Raw genomic sequence first — 17,492 nt, 5'->3', positions numbered from 1 at the left:
GAAAATCACTAGTGTGTCAGACAGCTATTCCTAAAGATCTGTTTCTATATTAAAGACAACCTGGGTTGTTTTTGGTTTAAGCTACTTAATTTGAGCTACATTAGACAAACATTTATACAAATGCATTTAAAAACAGCACTAATCTGTGGCATGGGTTTTTAGTCTAAAATTGTGCCTCTGACTTGTGAGGATGCCTCTTGAAGGGATGAGCCAATTTTCAGCCAGATCTAATGCTTATTATTCAGGTTCCCTTGTGTCCTGAGGCCTTAACTAACTTTTTCAAAGGTTACTAATAAATTCCGAAACATCAATGATCGCAGACCCTTAGTTCTATAGGACCCAACAGTTCTAGATGAGTTCTTTTCTTTTTGGCAGAAAAGCATCTTTTGAAAGCAACATGGGGAGGCACACTCCTATAGATCACTTTTATTGGATTACATCATGTCTGATTGTCATGACAACAACTGACACACTGTAGTACAACTCTCAGCTACCAAAAAGAGCTCAAAGCCCAGGAAAAGCCTTTGAAATGTCCCTGTGAAAAGAGGGGAGACTTAGCATAGTGAAAACACCTATCTCTGTCTACACAAGTGAAGGGTGTGGCTCTCCAAGTAAAACACATCTCTGTACAGTCTTACACACCAATCAAGCTGTGAAAAGTAAATAATATCTGAAATATGCTTCTCATTTAATGTAGGATATGCAGGAATAGCATTTGCAAAGTGAAGACATTTCCACAGTCAAAACCTCATCCCTATGTGCCATAAGTCTGAATATTAAGCATCAAGCTTTGCCACAGAGGTCATCCACATCCACTTGTTGTCTGAGTCATTCTCAAGAATATAAAGCCTTCAAGTATTGATGGCTTTATTAATGGGATACATAAAGATAAACATGTATAACTTAAGGACATTTCCATTATTTAAGCAAAGAAGAGCAAGGCAAACCTAAAAAATACTATCGAGAAAGACAAAGGGTCAGCATCACAGGCATGAGCTGATTTCTGAGTGGCACTTATAACCACCAGCAAGCATAGAGGTGATCCCCAGAAAGTGTTGGTTCTGGTTCCTGTATCTCTGGGCAGATGCCTTAGCAGGAATGGGTTTTATTCCAGCCAGATCGAGGAAGAGTAGCTACAGAGGTTGTGCAGACAAGCCTGCTCAGTAAAGCCCACCGGTGGGGCACAGCTCCATGCAAATGGTGGGAAATGGAAAAATCCTACATCCTAACTTTCAAATCATCAAAGCTCATAATGCTTTATTTGCTAGGTTAGTAAATACTTTGGGCATGGAATCCAAAGACTATAAAGAATGGGAGAGATCCTCAAGCATGGTTTATATCCCAGCTTCACATGGAGTTGGTGGTCAAAACATGTGGTAAAATGGAGACTGTTGGGGCTGAAATTACAAGCTGCTACCACAGCCATTGATTTACACTGGGTTATGCCAGTCATTGATTCACAAATGGCATCGGCAGAGGACTTGAGTTTGGTTCCCAGCACCTATATCGAGAGACTCACAACTGCCTGTTAACTCCAGCCCAGAGGGATCCAATACCCTCTTTTGGACTCTACAGGCACCTGTGCTCACAAGTGCACACACACACACACACACACACACACACACACACACACACACTTAAAAATAAAATAGATTATTCTTTTAAAAAGGAATAAATTAAACCTTCATTTAATTTCTGCCTTCATGCAAGCAAAACATTACAACAGATAACAGTAGAACTATAGAACTGCCATGCATGGTGGTGGTGGTGTGTGTGTGTGTGTGTGTGTGTGTGTGTGTGTGTGTGTGTGTGTGTGTGTGTTGCCTTACCTGGAGTATGTATATATTTATGTAGGTACTGACATGGCTGCAGCGCATGCAGAACCACTGGACACAGATTGAAGATCACTAGTTTCCATGTCCTGGTGAAAAATACCTCAGCTGTTTGAGCAAGAATATTATTTAACCAAATCACTATTTTAGGAAGGTAAATCGGACAAAGTAGATTGTATAGAAGCCAGACCAATTAAAGATTATTACATAACATCATATCTAGAATAACACAGATTCCGGGAAGTGACTAAAGGTAGTCATAGACAGACCACTGTACCTTAACTCACAGACTGAGGACATAGGCAACAAATCCATAGACAAGGACACAAGATGCCTCTGTTGCTTAGCAAGGCACTCCACTGTTGAATGCATCTCCACAAATGCTCATCTTCCTCTCAACTGCTCCTCTTAACAAACTTATCCAGAGAGATGTTCATTGTATAAAATCCATAAACCCACCTATGCATCTGGTGCCATCGGGAGAGGTGTAGAAGCCAGGGGGGCATTTGCAGAAGTAACTGCTGACTGTGTTTGTACATTCCCCGCCATCACAGACTCCAGGAATGGTGCTGCACTCGTCGATATCTGCAATATAAAGGAGTTCCTGTTATCTGGAGGGTGGGATAAGAAATTTCAAGGTTACAAGGAAGCAGATGTGCTTGTGAAGTCAAGCCCCAAGAAGCACCTATCTGCATCAATTAAAAGCTGCCCAGAGAAGAGCCTATTCAGACAGATGCTCCCAACCGTTTGCCAAATTCAAGAGAGGAGGCAAATAAACCCACCCCCTTTAGAACCTAACGCTAACAGGCTAGGAGCGTACTTATATTCCAAATACATTTATTTTGAAAGCTTGCTCTCTCTTTCTATGTATATTTTGTACTATATTAAACTCCTCTGCTACTTATTCTATATCCCTCAACATTTTCTAAATTTGTTTTCAATCAGATACTTCAATCCTTCAGAGGAGGCCTTGTGGCCGGAGCACTGGTTAGGAATTTGTGACCTGTGGTGACCAGACTAAGGGTAGGAAGTACCAACTTGGTTTCTCAGGAGCACATTCAAATGAGAATGATGATGAACGTGTATTTGGTCAGTGAATCCCACTAGATACTGGGGGCTCTAGCCAGCTTCCTCTTCAGGGAAGGACTTAACTGCTCTTGCTGTTGAGATGTAGTCAAAGGTCTTTGACCTTTGGTCCTGTCAGGGATCATGGAGCTGCTTTGCCTGAGGTCACACCCTGCCCAGGTGCCCCACATCTAATAGGAAATCATGGGAAATGGGTCAAAGTCTGGTCATATCAACCCAATGAGAGGCATCTCTAAAGGCTACTTGACTCTACACCATCCAGGGAACTTGATATCACACTGTCCTCTGCACTCAGTTGATGCTGCTTCTGGGATGTACCACAGTTCACCCAATCTGTCTTCACATACTGTCCATTTCTCCTTCTTTTCCTCACACACTAATCCTAAGGAAATTCCTTAACAAATATCCTGAGTGCAACAGAGGCCAAAGTGGATCAGCCGCTAGGGTCTAAGGCCACTGTTCTTCTCCAAGAAACAATGCATGTCCCATTTGAAGAAAATCTAACCATTTCCTGAAAGGGAGTTTTCAAAAGCCCCAACCTCTCACTGACATACATCAGTAGTGGCAAGGAAATGGAGGAGAAGAAATAGAGAGTGCATGGTACTATCTAAGACAACCAAGATGGGCAGCCTACACTGTGCCAAGGAAAGGCGGGATTTGCCCAAGCCTCTTGGGGGAACCACTGCAGCCAGGCTGGTACTGCTGACACTCAGGAAGGCTTAGGACCGCAAAGCAAAAACACTTCCTCTCCAGTCCAGGTGTTCCTCTTCACTTAAAAAATAAAACAGGGTTCTAAGTGGACCACATTCGAGTACATCCTCATACATTCAAGTGAATCCTCATTCAAGCTGACCTTATAGTCACAAAGTCAGCAGTGACACCATCTCCATGCTGTTTAGCCTCTTGAAAAGCAAGATCGCCGTTCTTCTATGCTAGCCTAGAGGCTGAAGCAATGTTTCACTGAGCACAGAGTCAAAGCCATGGTGCACGGCACCATCACTGTGAAGCTGTCATTGGTAAAGATAAAGCTATTCCAAGAGAGAAGCAGCCTGGCAGGGATGCTGCCATGGCATAGAGGAAGACCCAGCACTGTGCCCCAAGACTCCCCTTACAACAGCTCTGTTTTGGCCGGGTGTTGGTAGCGCACGCCTTTAATCCCAGCACTTGGGAGGCAGAGGCAGGCGGATCTCTGTGAGTTCGAGGCCAGCCTGGTCTCCAGAGTGAGTGCCAGGATAGGCTCCAAAGCTACACAGAGAAACCTTGTCTCGAAAAAACAAACAAAAAGCAACAACAACAACAACAACAAAAAAAAAACCAGCTCTGTTTTCACCCCTACACACTATCCTCCTGTCTTTCTGCTGCCCCACTTAATCAGAGCACAAAGAATCAGTGCATCAACGAGTCTGCAAAACGACAAACCTCATTTAACAAAAAAGACATAACTGCAAGGCAAGACATTTGTAGTGATATGAATGAGAATAAGCCCCAACAGACTTCCATATTTGTATGCCTGGTCACCAGTTGGTGGAACTGTTTGGGAAAAATTAGGAGGTGTGGCCTTGTTGGAAGATGTGTGTCACTGGGGGTGGGCTTTGAGGTTTCGAAAGCCCATACCTTTCCCAGTCTCTCTCCTGCCCCCTCTTCCTGTACTTGTGGGACCAGATGTAAGCTCTCAGCTACTACTCTAGTGCCATGTGCACCGGCTTGCTGCCATGCTCCCCACCAACATGGCCCTGACTCCAGCCCTCTGGAACAATGTGTCACAAATTAAACATTTTCTTTTATAAGTTGCCCCAGCCATGGTGTTTTGTCATGGCAATTACTCAGTATGCCTTTCCAAAGGGTTCTCAAATGTTAACATCAAATACTGTGAAACAAAGATCAGGTGATGGGCAGTCTATTAACATATGCAAATGCTTGCATTTTTGTTTAAGCCACTTAGCATAATATATCCATATCCAAAGAGATTAAGATACTACAAATATCTTTTGGAAAGTTCTTTTGGAAACATAACTAACTTTGGCAGGATGTGGGAACATCTTCCACCTGCCGACCAGTGAGACTGGCATTGTCTGCTAAAAATAGCAATGGTGACGACTATGAGAATTCCAGTGTGTTGAGAGCCAGGCCATGTGGAAAATTAGAAGTCTTCTGATTCTCACCATGCAGTGGGGTTATGAGACCTGATTTCCGTATGTCTGATGCTTGGGTGTGTCCCTCTCATGACTGAGGCCTGCAGAAAACTAATAAGAAATAGAACTTGAAATAGGAAAAGATCCAGGCCTAGAGGGACAGGTCTCTGTTCCCAGCTATTTGGGAGTCAGAGGAAGACGACTCAGGGGTTAAAGGCCAGTCTAGGCTACAGAGCAAATTCAAGGCCAGCCTGAGCAACCTGGTAAAACTGTGCCTCAAAAGTATTCATAAAACAAATGGTGGTGGTAGAGTGTATTCCTGACATGCTGAGGCCAAGGTCAAGTCAAAGGGTGAGAGAAAGCAAACAGATTCATCATTTATAATGATGCTAAACCCAAGTTTCCAACTGGCTAGGACTTGGGAATCCACTTTTGCTGTACATCCTCAAGTGCTACCAGTTGGGAACGGTAGGAGAACACACACCTTAATGTTCACTTACTAAGGTGAAGCAGGGTGAGACAAAATTGTCACACATGAAGGTGTGTAAATATCTTTGAATTCCCTAATGTCCCCTCCCCAGGGATCTGCACTATCTTCCCAGGCTCTTACAACTCTAGGCTTATCTCCTTTTACTAGAATTTCAGGCATCCCAAGTAACAGAATGTGAAAACGGTGACTGGAACACAGTTTCCATAAATCAGTCTTTATCAAATGCCAGCCATAAACATACAACAGTTTGGGAGGCCTGCTGGATGCAGCGGGAACGGACAGGCAGGCGAGAGCTACTTCTGCAGTGTGGACACCTCCCCAAGTCTCCTCCAGGCTGGAGGGGAGAGGCAGGGCTACTGTTGAGAAGTTCCCCTGGTGTCTGCACCAGCTATAACAGCTTCCTGCAGTTCTCTCCTCTCTCCTGGCTGCCAGTCCTCTGCCCTGTTCTCCCTCTGCCTCACCTGCTCTCATCAGGCTTTCCCCAGTCTACCCCACATCCCTATCCTGGGCTCTGCTGGGGAAGAAGACACTTGACGGAGCCTGTCTCAGCACTGAGGAAATATTCCTGGACACTCGGGTGTCCAGAACTCAGTCCACAAGAGTGGCTTGGCAGGGGAACCAACTGCCTGATCCTGGATGTCGATTACTGCTCAAGTGGGGGTAGGGAGAGCATTCTACAAATTGTGGCAGCTGTTTAAAAGAATCAGGAGACACTACAGGCTTATGCTCCTCACCCATGAACTTGGTTTTATTACAATATATATATATATATTACACACACATATATATATATAATCTAAATAATATAATCTAAATCCCCATATATATATATATATATATATGAATGAAACATCCAATTGACAAACAGATGGCCAATGCTGTTTTAGTCACACAATGATACCATCAGTCACAGATCACAACTGGGAAGGAGTAAGTGGAGAGGCAGAGTCTGGACTATGGAACTGAAAAGAGCATCTATCATCTTGTTTTCAGAGATTGTACCTGGTATAACGAAGACCTTATAGTGAACTAGGGACTTAGGACCAGTCCCAGGCCCACCTTACTCATAAGGCTCTTTCATCTACACCACTACTCCTTTAACTGTGCAAGGGGCTAGCTATGCTGAGCAGAAAGGTGAGCACTGCAGCCAACAGTCCCTCTTGTGGTGATGGGTCCAACAGCCCCAGGGATGCTCATGGGTGCCCAAGATGACAGGAGGCTCTAAAGCAAGTGACCATTAGGTAAATATGGCATTATTGCCATTAAGAGAAGTCCCAAGCATCTTAACTCACATATCAGGGAGGGCATGGGTGTAAGAACCACATGGTTAAAATTCCTTTGCATCATGCCATGCTCTTAGGATTGCTGGAGGCTGGGCTGATAATAATCTAAATCCCCAAACATTAAAGGTTAATTATTAACTCGAGGGACTCCTTCCAGAAATAAAACTTAATCCCCTAACTGCATATTCTATTTCCTAATTTCCTCCCACAGTAACCTATGCAAATATGGACTTGGTTTCCAGAAGGGGGAGGTGCCTCTGCTCCTTCAGTACATAGCTCCTTCCGCTCCACAGAAAAATCAGCAAGAAAGGGCCCGTGAGCTCTCATCCCCTTACTCACAGCACAGCTATAAATCTCAACTTTTGGCTTTTTAAAAAAATGTTTTAAATCTAATATTGACTAGCTTGGGCTTGTTAACTTACATTTGACTGTTCTAAATTGTACATATTTGTTAATTCTTATTCTACAGTGGTTTACTGGAGTTTTAGGAAGATAGAACGATAATGGGAGAACTCTGAAGAGGAAGCCCTCATGAAAAGTCTTTGAATAAAGTCATCCTGCCACGCAGCGGTGGGGGCTGGCATTCTGGGACTGAAGTGACTTTTTTATTTTTTAGGTAATATAAGAACTACACAATTTCTTCATTTCTAAGTCAAGGGAAAACACACTTAAAAAGCCAGCTACAGTGCCAATGACATGACTCAGCAAGCCTGACAACCTGAGATTGAACCCTAGGACCCACACAATGGAAGGGAAGAGCCTACTCCTGCAAGCTGATTTCAGACCCCCACATGTGTGCCGTGTCTACAGGACACACACCTAAATTTAATGCAACTGTAGATAGCAGCGGACAGATGAGCTCTAGTCAGAGTTCTGTTTTCTATCTTGCTGCATATTCCGATGTGTAGCTGAGAATTTGGTTTTTTGTCAGAAATACTAAATAATTCCCAGGTTGAATTTTTAATTCATTAGATATATCACAAGTGGGTTTTAAAGCATTAATAAAAATGTCTGAGGGGCTAGAAATATGGCTCAGAGGTTAAGAGCACACTGACTGCTCTTCCAGAGGACCTGGGTTCAATTCCTAACACCTACATGGCAGCTCACTCCTGTCTGTAACTCCAGGGTCCAAATACCTCATACAAACATACATGCAGGCAAAACACCAATGCACACACACCCACACACCCACACACAATCTGAGTTCCCTGTGTTTGTTTTCCAGTGTGAACATTACATCTGCATCTTCTATGTGATATACACCCACGGACTATTCCTCACTGTTAACTATTGTAGTCACCAAAAAGCAAAAGGCAGAAAATCAATTTTTGCCCAGGCTGGAAGTTAATGTGAAGACAAAACACGGGCTAGACAGGCCATAAGGTCTCCATTGCCCTAAATCTTAAAGCTCGCTGTATCTCTCATTGCTCAATATAGTAAGCTGAAAAGTTTAAAAATGTTAGACATAGCTCATTGTTGGTATGGATTCTATGTTCAAGAAACCTCATTACATTGTCACAAAAGATACTCATGATAATGACTGAATATCTATACCAGAATATTTTTAAATAGTTCTAAGTATAGGGAACTAGAATGAAGGCTTCATATGGTGATCCATGTCTTTAGTCCCAGCACTTAAAAGGTAGAGGCAGGTGGACCTCTGTCAGTTTGAGGTTAGCCTGGTCTACATAGCAAGTTCCAGGACAACCAGGGATACAAAGTAAGTGTCTCACAAAAGAAAGAAAGAAAAAATTATCAGCGATAATAGTTTTCATCCAGGAAAAAAATTCAATACAATCCACTCAATTAGCACCAGAGCATCCAAATGAAGCCCCTGCAGCTACCTGAATGGCCTCACTCAACATTCTTGACACTCACATCGTTTGTAATGATGAAAAGTGGAACAGGTCTCTGCCTCCATCAGTACCAACACTTCCTAGTGCACACTTACAGCTAGTTTCTAAAATCCATTCCCATGCTAACCTTTAAAACATGAGATGATTTTCTGAAGACTGATTTCCAAAAGGAAGTAAGACTGTCTCATGGTTCCACAGTTGAAATAACTGAGTATAAAATATTCTTGATTGCAACAGCAATTATAAACTATGTCAACTAATAATTTTAAATATGACTTTAACACACAAGGTAATTCTATGACAACTAGGTAGTTCCATTCTGGGCAAGCCACATTAAAAATCTGACTGTAGTTTACTGACCATACTTCACATCAGAAGTGATCTTCTGTTGCTTTGATAGGCTGGGGAGTCCACAAGGAGGTTAAGAACCCCAGGAAAAATCTACTTTAAGTGAATTTTTCCTTTGCTAGAGGCTAAGAAGGTAAATAACCATAACTGTGTTCACCAAAAGACACAGACTTTGAATTGAAACCTCGGGCCACACCTGGTGGGATGAGAGGCTAATAAAGAAGAAGCTTCTCTGAGTTTGATAAAAGATGAAGCTTTGAAGCTTTGTTGCTCCAAAGCTGTCAGACCATACTCCATGTATTCCATGAACTCAGCCAAAAAAAAAAAAAAAAAAAAAAAACAACAACCTCAGTGCTGTCTATGTATGTTTCAGATGCTTCCATCTCAAAAACAAACCACTGCACTGGAAGCCAGCCCACTTCTGCATATAACAGTAGTACCAGAAGTAAACATGTCCCCTGTGTATACATTGTAGAAGCCTACTCTACAAACTAAACACAAATAGAAAAATCTACTTCAGGTTACTTTTTTGCTTGGTGAACATTAGGAAGCTTTCATTCAGACAATATGTTGTAGCCCAGAAAAGAAAATCCTAAGCTCTAACTACGAGCACAAATGTTTATGTTAATATGTTACCCCCCTCAAAATTCTACATTTTAAATAGAAAATAACAGTGGTATAATTTTGAATGGTATCTAATGATCGAATTTAAATCCATGCCTCTAGAACTATATAAAACATGCATCTTGAACATTTTAAACCAAACATCAGCCTAAAATATTTCACGTTTTAATATTTAATTTGATTCACATGGGTCTCTTATTTTGTGTCTACAAAAGTAGAACAAGCTGCAGGGGTTTTTCTGGATCCAAAGGCATACGATTCCTGCTGGACTGTCATATTTGCATTTTTACATATCCCATGGAGATGACAAGGACAGGTCTTGGGTGTAATCTGCAAGTGAGCTTGCTGTTGATGCCATCTTGTTTGCCCCCCCCATTCCCTGTAGCTGCAAAGCAGGAAGTTCTTACCTTCACATTTTTGTGACACTTCATTAAATTTGTGTCCAGCAGGGCATTTGCACTCAAAAGACCCAACAGTATTAATGCAATTTCCTCCTTGACACAGCCCAGGGATAGCCTGGCATTCGTCCACATCTGTCAGATTTGGGAAAAAGAAAAAGACTCATTTCAGAAGAAAGCTTAGCAGTTTGTCCACAATTGTATTTCCATATTTACATCAAAGCATCCGTCACAGCTTTTAGAATGTGACGATAGCAACTGTTATGATTACATTATGTAAAGTAACTAAGTTATTAGCATAGCTTAGTCAATAACACTCAAGAAGGAGCCCTATCTTCCTGAAAGCAGAGGAGACTATTTCTATTAATTTTGGAGCTTTAATATACACAGCAAAGTAGAACATATGAAGATTAAAATGGCTGTTTTTTACTGTGTCGTTTTCACCTTCAGATTGGCACTAATAATCAAAAGTATCTAAGATATGCTTCGAAGTCACAATGCCATACATATCTATAAAAGCTATCTTTAAGTGTTACATTGAATGACAAAGGTAACATAAAATTTACTCCAGGATCCTGAAATTGCTACACAACAGCTAGTGTCTTCATACATATGTCCCTTTTATCTTCTGGAAAACTGTCTTCTACAGAAAAAGTTCATCAGGGACAGAAAGGAGAATTGTGCTGGATAATTTGTGGGCTATTCAACCAGAACAGGTACCAGGAAGGACCTTGTGAAGCTCAGGTCACATCCCTTCCTGTCCCTGATAGTCAGAGAAAGTCTAAGCCTTTCCACTGTCTGCTCTCACCTCTCTCTTTCCCTTCCTCCCCAGGTGTCCTCAGATACACCGTGGATAGATGTTGCCTTGGAGTTTTGTAATTGTGGCCCCTCTTGTTGGAATCTTCTTCCTGTTGGAGCTTCATAGTTTACCATGACTCATCTTTTGGTTTCTGTTCCAGTCCCACTCTCCTCCAGGCAATATATAGCAACATCTGGCCCCTGGTTCTCAACACTGACCATCCTAATAATGACTCTGTTTTGTTCTTCAACAACATAGGCTTCCCCACAGCAGATACTCAGTCCACCTTGCTCAGTGCTCTATCTATGAACCTAGAGACTAGCCTCTGGTCCTCGATAAACCTTCCCAAGAGAAACCTCCTCCTCCTCCATGATGCTGGCTGCCTAGGTTCCATTGTGAAGACAACGCATACAAGTGTATTCTCTCCATTTCTTCATTCAGAACACAGAAAATCCTGATTTGATAAATGGGAGTCTTAAGTTTCTTCCTCTTGGACTATTTTGTAGACATCTATGAGTGCAGTACCCTCTTTGGGTCCTGATGCTGGAAGAAGCAACAATGCAACTGCCCATTGCAGGCTCTTACCCTGCGCTGCTGGGAAAACTCATCCACAGTCAAAAGGGAACTAGAGGGGAAATTATTTAGATACTAAAGTGCCACTATTTTAATGAAATGTCCTGACACACAAATGAATGAGTATATTGAAACAATTGGGTTATATTTTACAGCCAGTTTTATTTTTATCTTCCACCAGGATTTTCTGAATGTTTATTAGAAAGTTACTTGAAATCCCAATTTACAATCAGATAGACAACTCTAGATAGTATTGTTGATGGCGATGTTTGGTCAACAGGAAATGTATATGAGGGCAGTTCCCCACTGACCATGTATTCCCAGACTTTTCCTATACAGGCCCACAGCCTACATCTAACCCAAGGGCTAGAAACACCAGCAAGAAAACACCCTGATCACATATAATACTTTGAGAATTTCTCCCTTTTAGCAAAAGAAGAAATTCTTTTGGCAAGTGATCATATAAGCCTCTATTCTGAAGTCATGGATTATCACGAAGCTACATTTAGTCTTCCCCACTTTAGATGCTGAAGAACAGTCCGAGGGGACAGGAAGCAACCTTGGGGAAAATCCAGACTGTATGAGACTAATAAACTGAGGAGAGTCCCCCTTCCTTCTCCTATCCTTCCCTTCTGTTACTTCTGTTGGCACCCAAACCTCTGACCATAAGCTAACTGACAGGAAGCTGGGGACCGAAGATCTTCCTTTCCAGTCACTGTCAACAAGTCATGGGTATTAGCAACTTCAAAACAAAATGACCCACAAATTCCTCAAAGGAGATTTCCTAAGGATGAGAAAATACGACCTCGAAGGAGATGCTTACTTCTAGCACTCCTTGGGGATTCTAGGATTTCAGAACCCCTTCTGGCTGCTCAGTCAGAGGCAAACATTCAAGGGCATCCAGGGGAGTGGTACCCAGGAGCCAGACTCACAATTCAGTGCAACCCACGGCACAGATGAGAGTCACTCAAATCCTGTTCTCCTGTATCCTAACCTTCAGAATGAACACACGGGGCAGAGCCAAACTACTACCTACTTCCCTCAGAGAAGAACAGTTTCTGAATTTTATGAAAACATTGCAATTATCTTAAAAAAAAAAAAAAGTACTGCAGACGTCTCAAGGAAGCGGAGATATCCTGGGAGTTTTGGGCCCATCAGTTTGGTGTGGAGTGGCCTCTGCTCACTTCCTCCTCTTTCCTGCCAGACATCCAGACAATGAAAGAATTTACACAGCTGGGGGAACTGAGTCCAAGCCAAAACCAGGATTCTAGGGGAGGGCAGAAGAGTGCTAAGGCAACATCTGGGGGTATTTAAAACAGTGAAACCAATTCTAATTTATTTCTGACTTGTTAAAAAAAAAAAAAAAAAGCATAATGCAGCATGTCGAATGTCCAGAGGAACAATTTTCTTCAGGTCAGTTAAGTACAACCTCGAGCTCAGGACTCAAGAGTTTCAAATGAAGAGAAAACAACAACTGCTACCTTGTTCACTGTGTTCCTACACGGCACCGCCATCAGGCCCCGGCATCGCCCCCACACAGTTGCTACTCCTGTGCCAGATGGCCATGGAACCACTCCTGGGCCAGAGGGCTATTGGCAAGGCAGACAGACTTAGCCAATCTTCCTGGCTCTAAGAGCCGTGCTACTGAGGCTTCAGCTGTAACCTCAGGCAGGGGACCGGGCATCTCCACAGCTTGAGAAGAATGGCCATCCAGTGAACAGGACGCGTTCCTTGTTATTTCTGCTGCATTACCTTGACAAGCTCCGGTGCGGATGTTGGGGATGAAGCCACGACGGCAGGGGTGAGGCTGGGCAGGACACATCTCACAGGGGTGGCCCCAGGCTCGGCCCACTGTGGCACAGCAGAGTGTTTTGGTGCAGACAATCCCGCTGAGCTGTCCCTGGCACATCTGGTTGCTGACCACAGTAAAACACGGGCCTGTTCTGTAATCTGAAAATACAGAGTAAGACTCTCGTCAATGTCCAGAAGACCGAGGACCAGCAACACGGAGGGGCAGCTTTGCCCCATCTTGCGCAGCTCAGACGCAATCTTCTAGCAGCTCCCACATCACTGACTCTGTATAAAGTCTGAGTGGACCATTCCACATCTAAATCTCTTTTACTCACCTACAAAGTGGGTCCTGTCCACTTTGAAGATACCATTGTTAGCGTCAGATGAATTTTGGGAAATTCTTTATAACCCTGGATGCTGAGGCAAATACAGCATCCTGGCATTACTATCCAATCACTCGGTCTAAAAAGTATTTAGGTATATAAGGCATCAGCTCCTTCATGTACCATAGGCACTTAGTGAAATGAAGCCCATGTGTCAAAGAGACGTCTGAACTCCCATGGTCATTGATGTTTCCCATAATTGTTAAGAATGGAAGCAACCCGTGTGTCTATCAGCTGACGAATGAATAAAGTAACTGAGAAACATATACTCCATCAAGTATTATTCAATCCTGAAAAAGGTGGAATGCTGTCGTTGGAAACAGTGATGGTAAACAGTGATGGTGGTTATGGTAAACCACAAAAAATTAAGGCAGCCAGAGAGACACAACCCACATACTGTCATTTAAAGTTATCACAGACAAGTAGGGAGTAGAATAGTGGTTCCCAAAGTCTTGGAAAAGCGGGGAGGAAGAAAGAATGGGGTGAAGGATCAGCACACATTGGGGCAGCTGTGCCTCATCCTGCACAGCTCCAAACTCAGACACAAATTTCCAGCAGCTCCCACATCACTGACTCTGTGTGAAGTCTGAGTGCACCGTTTCACATATAAACCTATATATATACTACATCTGAGAGAAACATACAATCATTATTTCACTGTCTGACCTTAGGTTATTTTGCTCTCATAAGATTTCCAGTTCCATCCATTTTCCTGGAAATGACAGGCTGACTAAAACTTCACTGTTTATATATACCACATTTCTCGATCCGGAAGCTGATTCTGTGACTTGGCTATTCTATGAACACGATGCACAGGTGTCTCTGTGGTGTGCTCACTTAGACCTTTTTGGATATACACCCAGGAGTGGGGCAGCTGAACACCTGTGTTCATTTCCTTTCCCAGCAGCGGTGTTTAAAGGTTCCTCCCCTCTATATCCTCACTGGTACATGTTGTTTTCTGTTCTCTCTCTCTCTCTCTCTCTCTCTCTCTCTCTCTCTCTCTCTCTCTCTCTCTCTCTCTCTCTCTCTCTCTCTCTCCCTCTCTCTCTCTCTCTCATTTTCAAGACAGGGTTTTCCTGTGTAGCTTTGAAGCCTGTCCTGGAATTAGTTCTTGTAGACCAGGCTGTCTCACACAGAGATCCACCTGCCTCCACCTCTCGAGTGCTGGGATTAAAGGTGTGCACCACCTGTTCTGACTGGGGTGAGATGGAATATCAGCATTGTAGCCCAGAGCTACATTTTTCTGGAGGCTAAAGAATGTGCAACTTTTTTTTGCATGTATTTGTTTGCTATTTTACTTCTTTTGGAAGCTATCTTATCAGTTAATTTGCCTCTTTATTATTGAATGATTTGGCAATTTTGGTGTTCAGTATTTTGAATTCTTTATATATTATGGACAACAATTCCCTGCAGGCTGTCTCTTTACTCCATTATTTTTCTTTTACAAGTTAATATTTTATCATCTATGTTTTATTCAAAATGAAGAAATTAGACAATTAGGAAAGGCAATGACATATAAATAAGAAATCTAACTATATACTAACTCTTGATTATATATTATCACATTACACATAATCTACAATGTATGCATTACTTAAACTACAACATAATGATTATATGATTATAATCTTGTTTGCAAGATAGAATCTTGGTTTTCTTTCAGGAAACATTATCCAAAATATTTCTCCAAGTAATTTAGTAGTATTACAAAATATGAGTTCTAGCTATGATGTAATTTATTCCATCAGTTTCTTACCGTGTATCATCAAAATCAATTCCAACTCATCATCATTATACATAGTGTTAAGTATGTTTAGCTCATGCAATAGCCATCAAGATTTGTCTCATTTTATGTATCTTAAACCAAGGCCAGAGTCACACAATATTTCTATGTGCTGTAACAAGGCAGAAAATGTAGGCTTGTCTCCTCTTTCCTGCTAATTTACTGAGGCAAGTATAAATGCTTTGACCAAACAGATTTGTACTAGCTTGCCATTTCAATCTCATTATCGGGTGTGGATTTTAACTAACAAGTTTCCCTTTATCTCTGCTTGTATCTGTGCTCATTTCAATAATACTCTATGGAGAATCATATGCATGAGTGATGTAAGCATTCAGAGCAACGTGAACATGGTGTTTTGTGGGTAATATCAGCAAAGGCCAGGAACATCACACGATCGATGCCAAGAAAAGTTCACTTCAGCCCTACATAACACTGCTTCCAGACCTCAGATGTGAATTCCTGCTTAGGAGCTCTTAACAAAAAGAACTTTCACAACTTTTCTAGAGTCAACATAAAATGCTGAAATACAGGGAACAGTATGAAACACAGAGAACAGAGATGATACCTGTTACTTTCCACCATGTCCATTAGGCAACTCTACAGCCCACATATAGGTCCATGCTAGACAGAGACTGTGTCTCATTGATGCTGTTGTAATATCTTACTGTTGTCTTTCACAGAAATTGTTATTCTTTTTTATTTAAATTCTTTAATTACTACTCATATTTACATATTCACCCCCCATTCCTTCACCCTCCCATTCTCCCATGTTCCCCTCCACCCCCCCAACCCATCCTCCAACTCCTCCCCAGGGATAGTGAGGTCCTCCAAAGTCTGTCATATCATTTGGGGGAGGGTCTAGGCCCTCCTTGCTGTATCTGGGCTGCAATAGTGTCCCTCCATAGGGAATGGGCTCCCAAAGTCCCTTTGTACTCTAGGGTTAAAGACTGGCTCCACTTTAGAGGTCCCATAGACTGTCTTGGCCTCCTAGCTGGCACCCACATTCAGAGGGCTTGGTTTGGTCCAATGCTGTTTCCCCAGATTTATGACTAGGGTCTCGATGCTCTCACTATGCCAGGTCAACAGTTTCTGCAGGTTTCTGCAGCACCGTCTTGGCTTCTTTGCTCATCCTTCCTCCCTCTCCACAGCTGGATTCCAGGGGTATGTTTCATTTCTTAGCTATGGATGCCTGTTTCTGCTTCCAACAGCTACTGGATGAAGGCTTTAGGAATGGTAACCAAGGTAGACACCAATCTCATTATAGGGGAAGGGCATCAATGGCATCTTCACCACTGCATGGATTCTTAGTTGGGGTCATCCCTGTGGATCCCCTAACATTTCCCCTGTGCCAGACCTCTCTCCAAACCTGTGCTGTCTCCCTCTATCAAGGCATCTCCTTTCTTGCCCTCCTCTATTCCTTCCCTGTCTCAGTCCTCTTGTTCTCCTCCCCCCTCCCCTTCTTCCCTTCCCACCTCCTTCCTCTCTACCCCAATGCTATTCTTAATGCAAGTAAAACATGTTATTAGAGAGATTTTCTATTTGCAAATTGCTCTACAATTACTTCCTTATGAGATCTCCATGAACTAGGGCACCAGGCCAGCACTTTCCAAATTTAAAATGCAAAATTAGTTATCAACTACTTTACTCTAGTTTGTATCACTCTAGGACATCTTGCCTCTATGTGATCCATTGTGCGTGGATAGCTCAAGGGATGCCCTCCAGTCTCATTAGTTTGACCTCTAACTATTGAGGGGGTTTGGTTTTGTTTTAATGTTATCCCTGTAGAAAGAAGGTCCAGAAGTTAAAAGCATGCACTGTTTTTGCAGAAGACCCCAGTGCAATTTCCAGGTCAGAGGATCCCTGACCCAAGTCAGGTGGCTCACAACTATCTGCAACTCTGGCTCCAGGGGCCATCTGATACCTCAGCAGACACCTGCACTCATGGGCACATGCCCACACTCATATAGACAAATCTACAATTAAAAATAATTTAAAATTTCTTTAGATTGTTTGGAGGAGGGGGATATGGTAAGTGTGCCACCGTGCACATGTATGGAGATCACATGACATCTGTGGTACTCGTTCTCTTCAACTACTGTATGGTTCCTAGAAAT

General features: G+C 42.6%; 1 protein-coding gene across 1 annotated transcript in view; it reads right to left on the bottom strand.

Annotated features, from left to right (window-relative positions):
- Fbn1 (fibrillin 1) overlaps positions 1-17,492 on the bottom strand; it is a 217,741-nt gene that overhangs the window by 97,404 nt on the left and 102,845 nt on the right. Inside the window, exons 8-10 of the mRNA XM_027421965.2 lie at positions 13,174-13,371; positions 10,059-10,184; positions 2,292-2,417 (exon numbers count right to left, since the gene is read on the bottom strand). Of these exons, the coding sequence (XP_027277766.1) occupies positions 2,292-2,417; positions 10,059-10,184; positions 13,174-13,371 (450 nt within the window). The remainder of the gene's footprint in view (positions 1-2,291; positions 2,418-10,058; positions 10,185-13,173; positions 13,372-17,492) is intronic.

Source organism: Cricetulus griseus, chromosome 6, assembly GCF_003668045.3.
Source record: "Cricetulus griseus strain 17A/GY chromosome 6, alternate assembly CriGri-PICRH-1.0, whole genome shotgun sequence".
NCBI classification, from domain to species: domain Eukaryota; kingdom Metazoa; phylum Chordata; class Mammalia; order Rodentia; family Cricetidae; genus Cricetulus; species Cricetulus griseus.
Note: the sequence above shows the minus strand (reverse complement) of the source record. Positions and strands in the feature narration are given on the sequence as shown.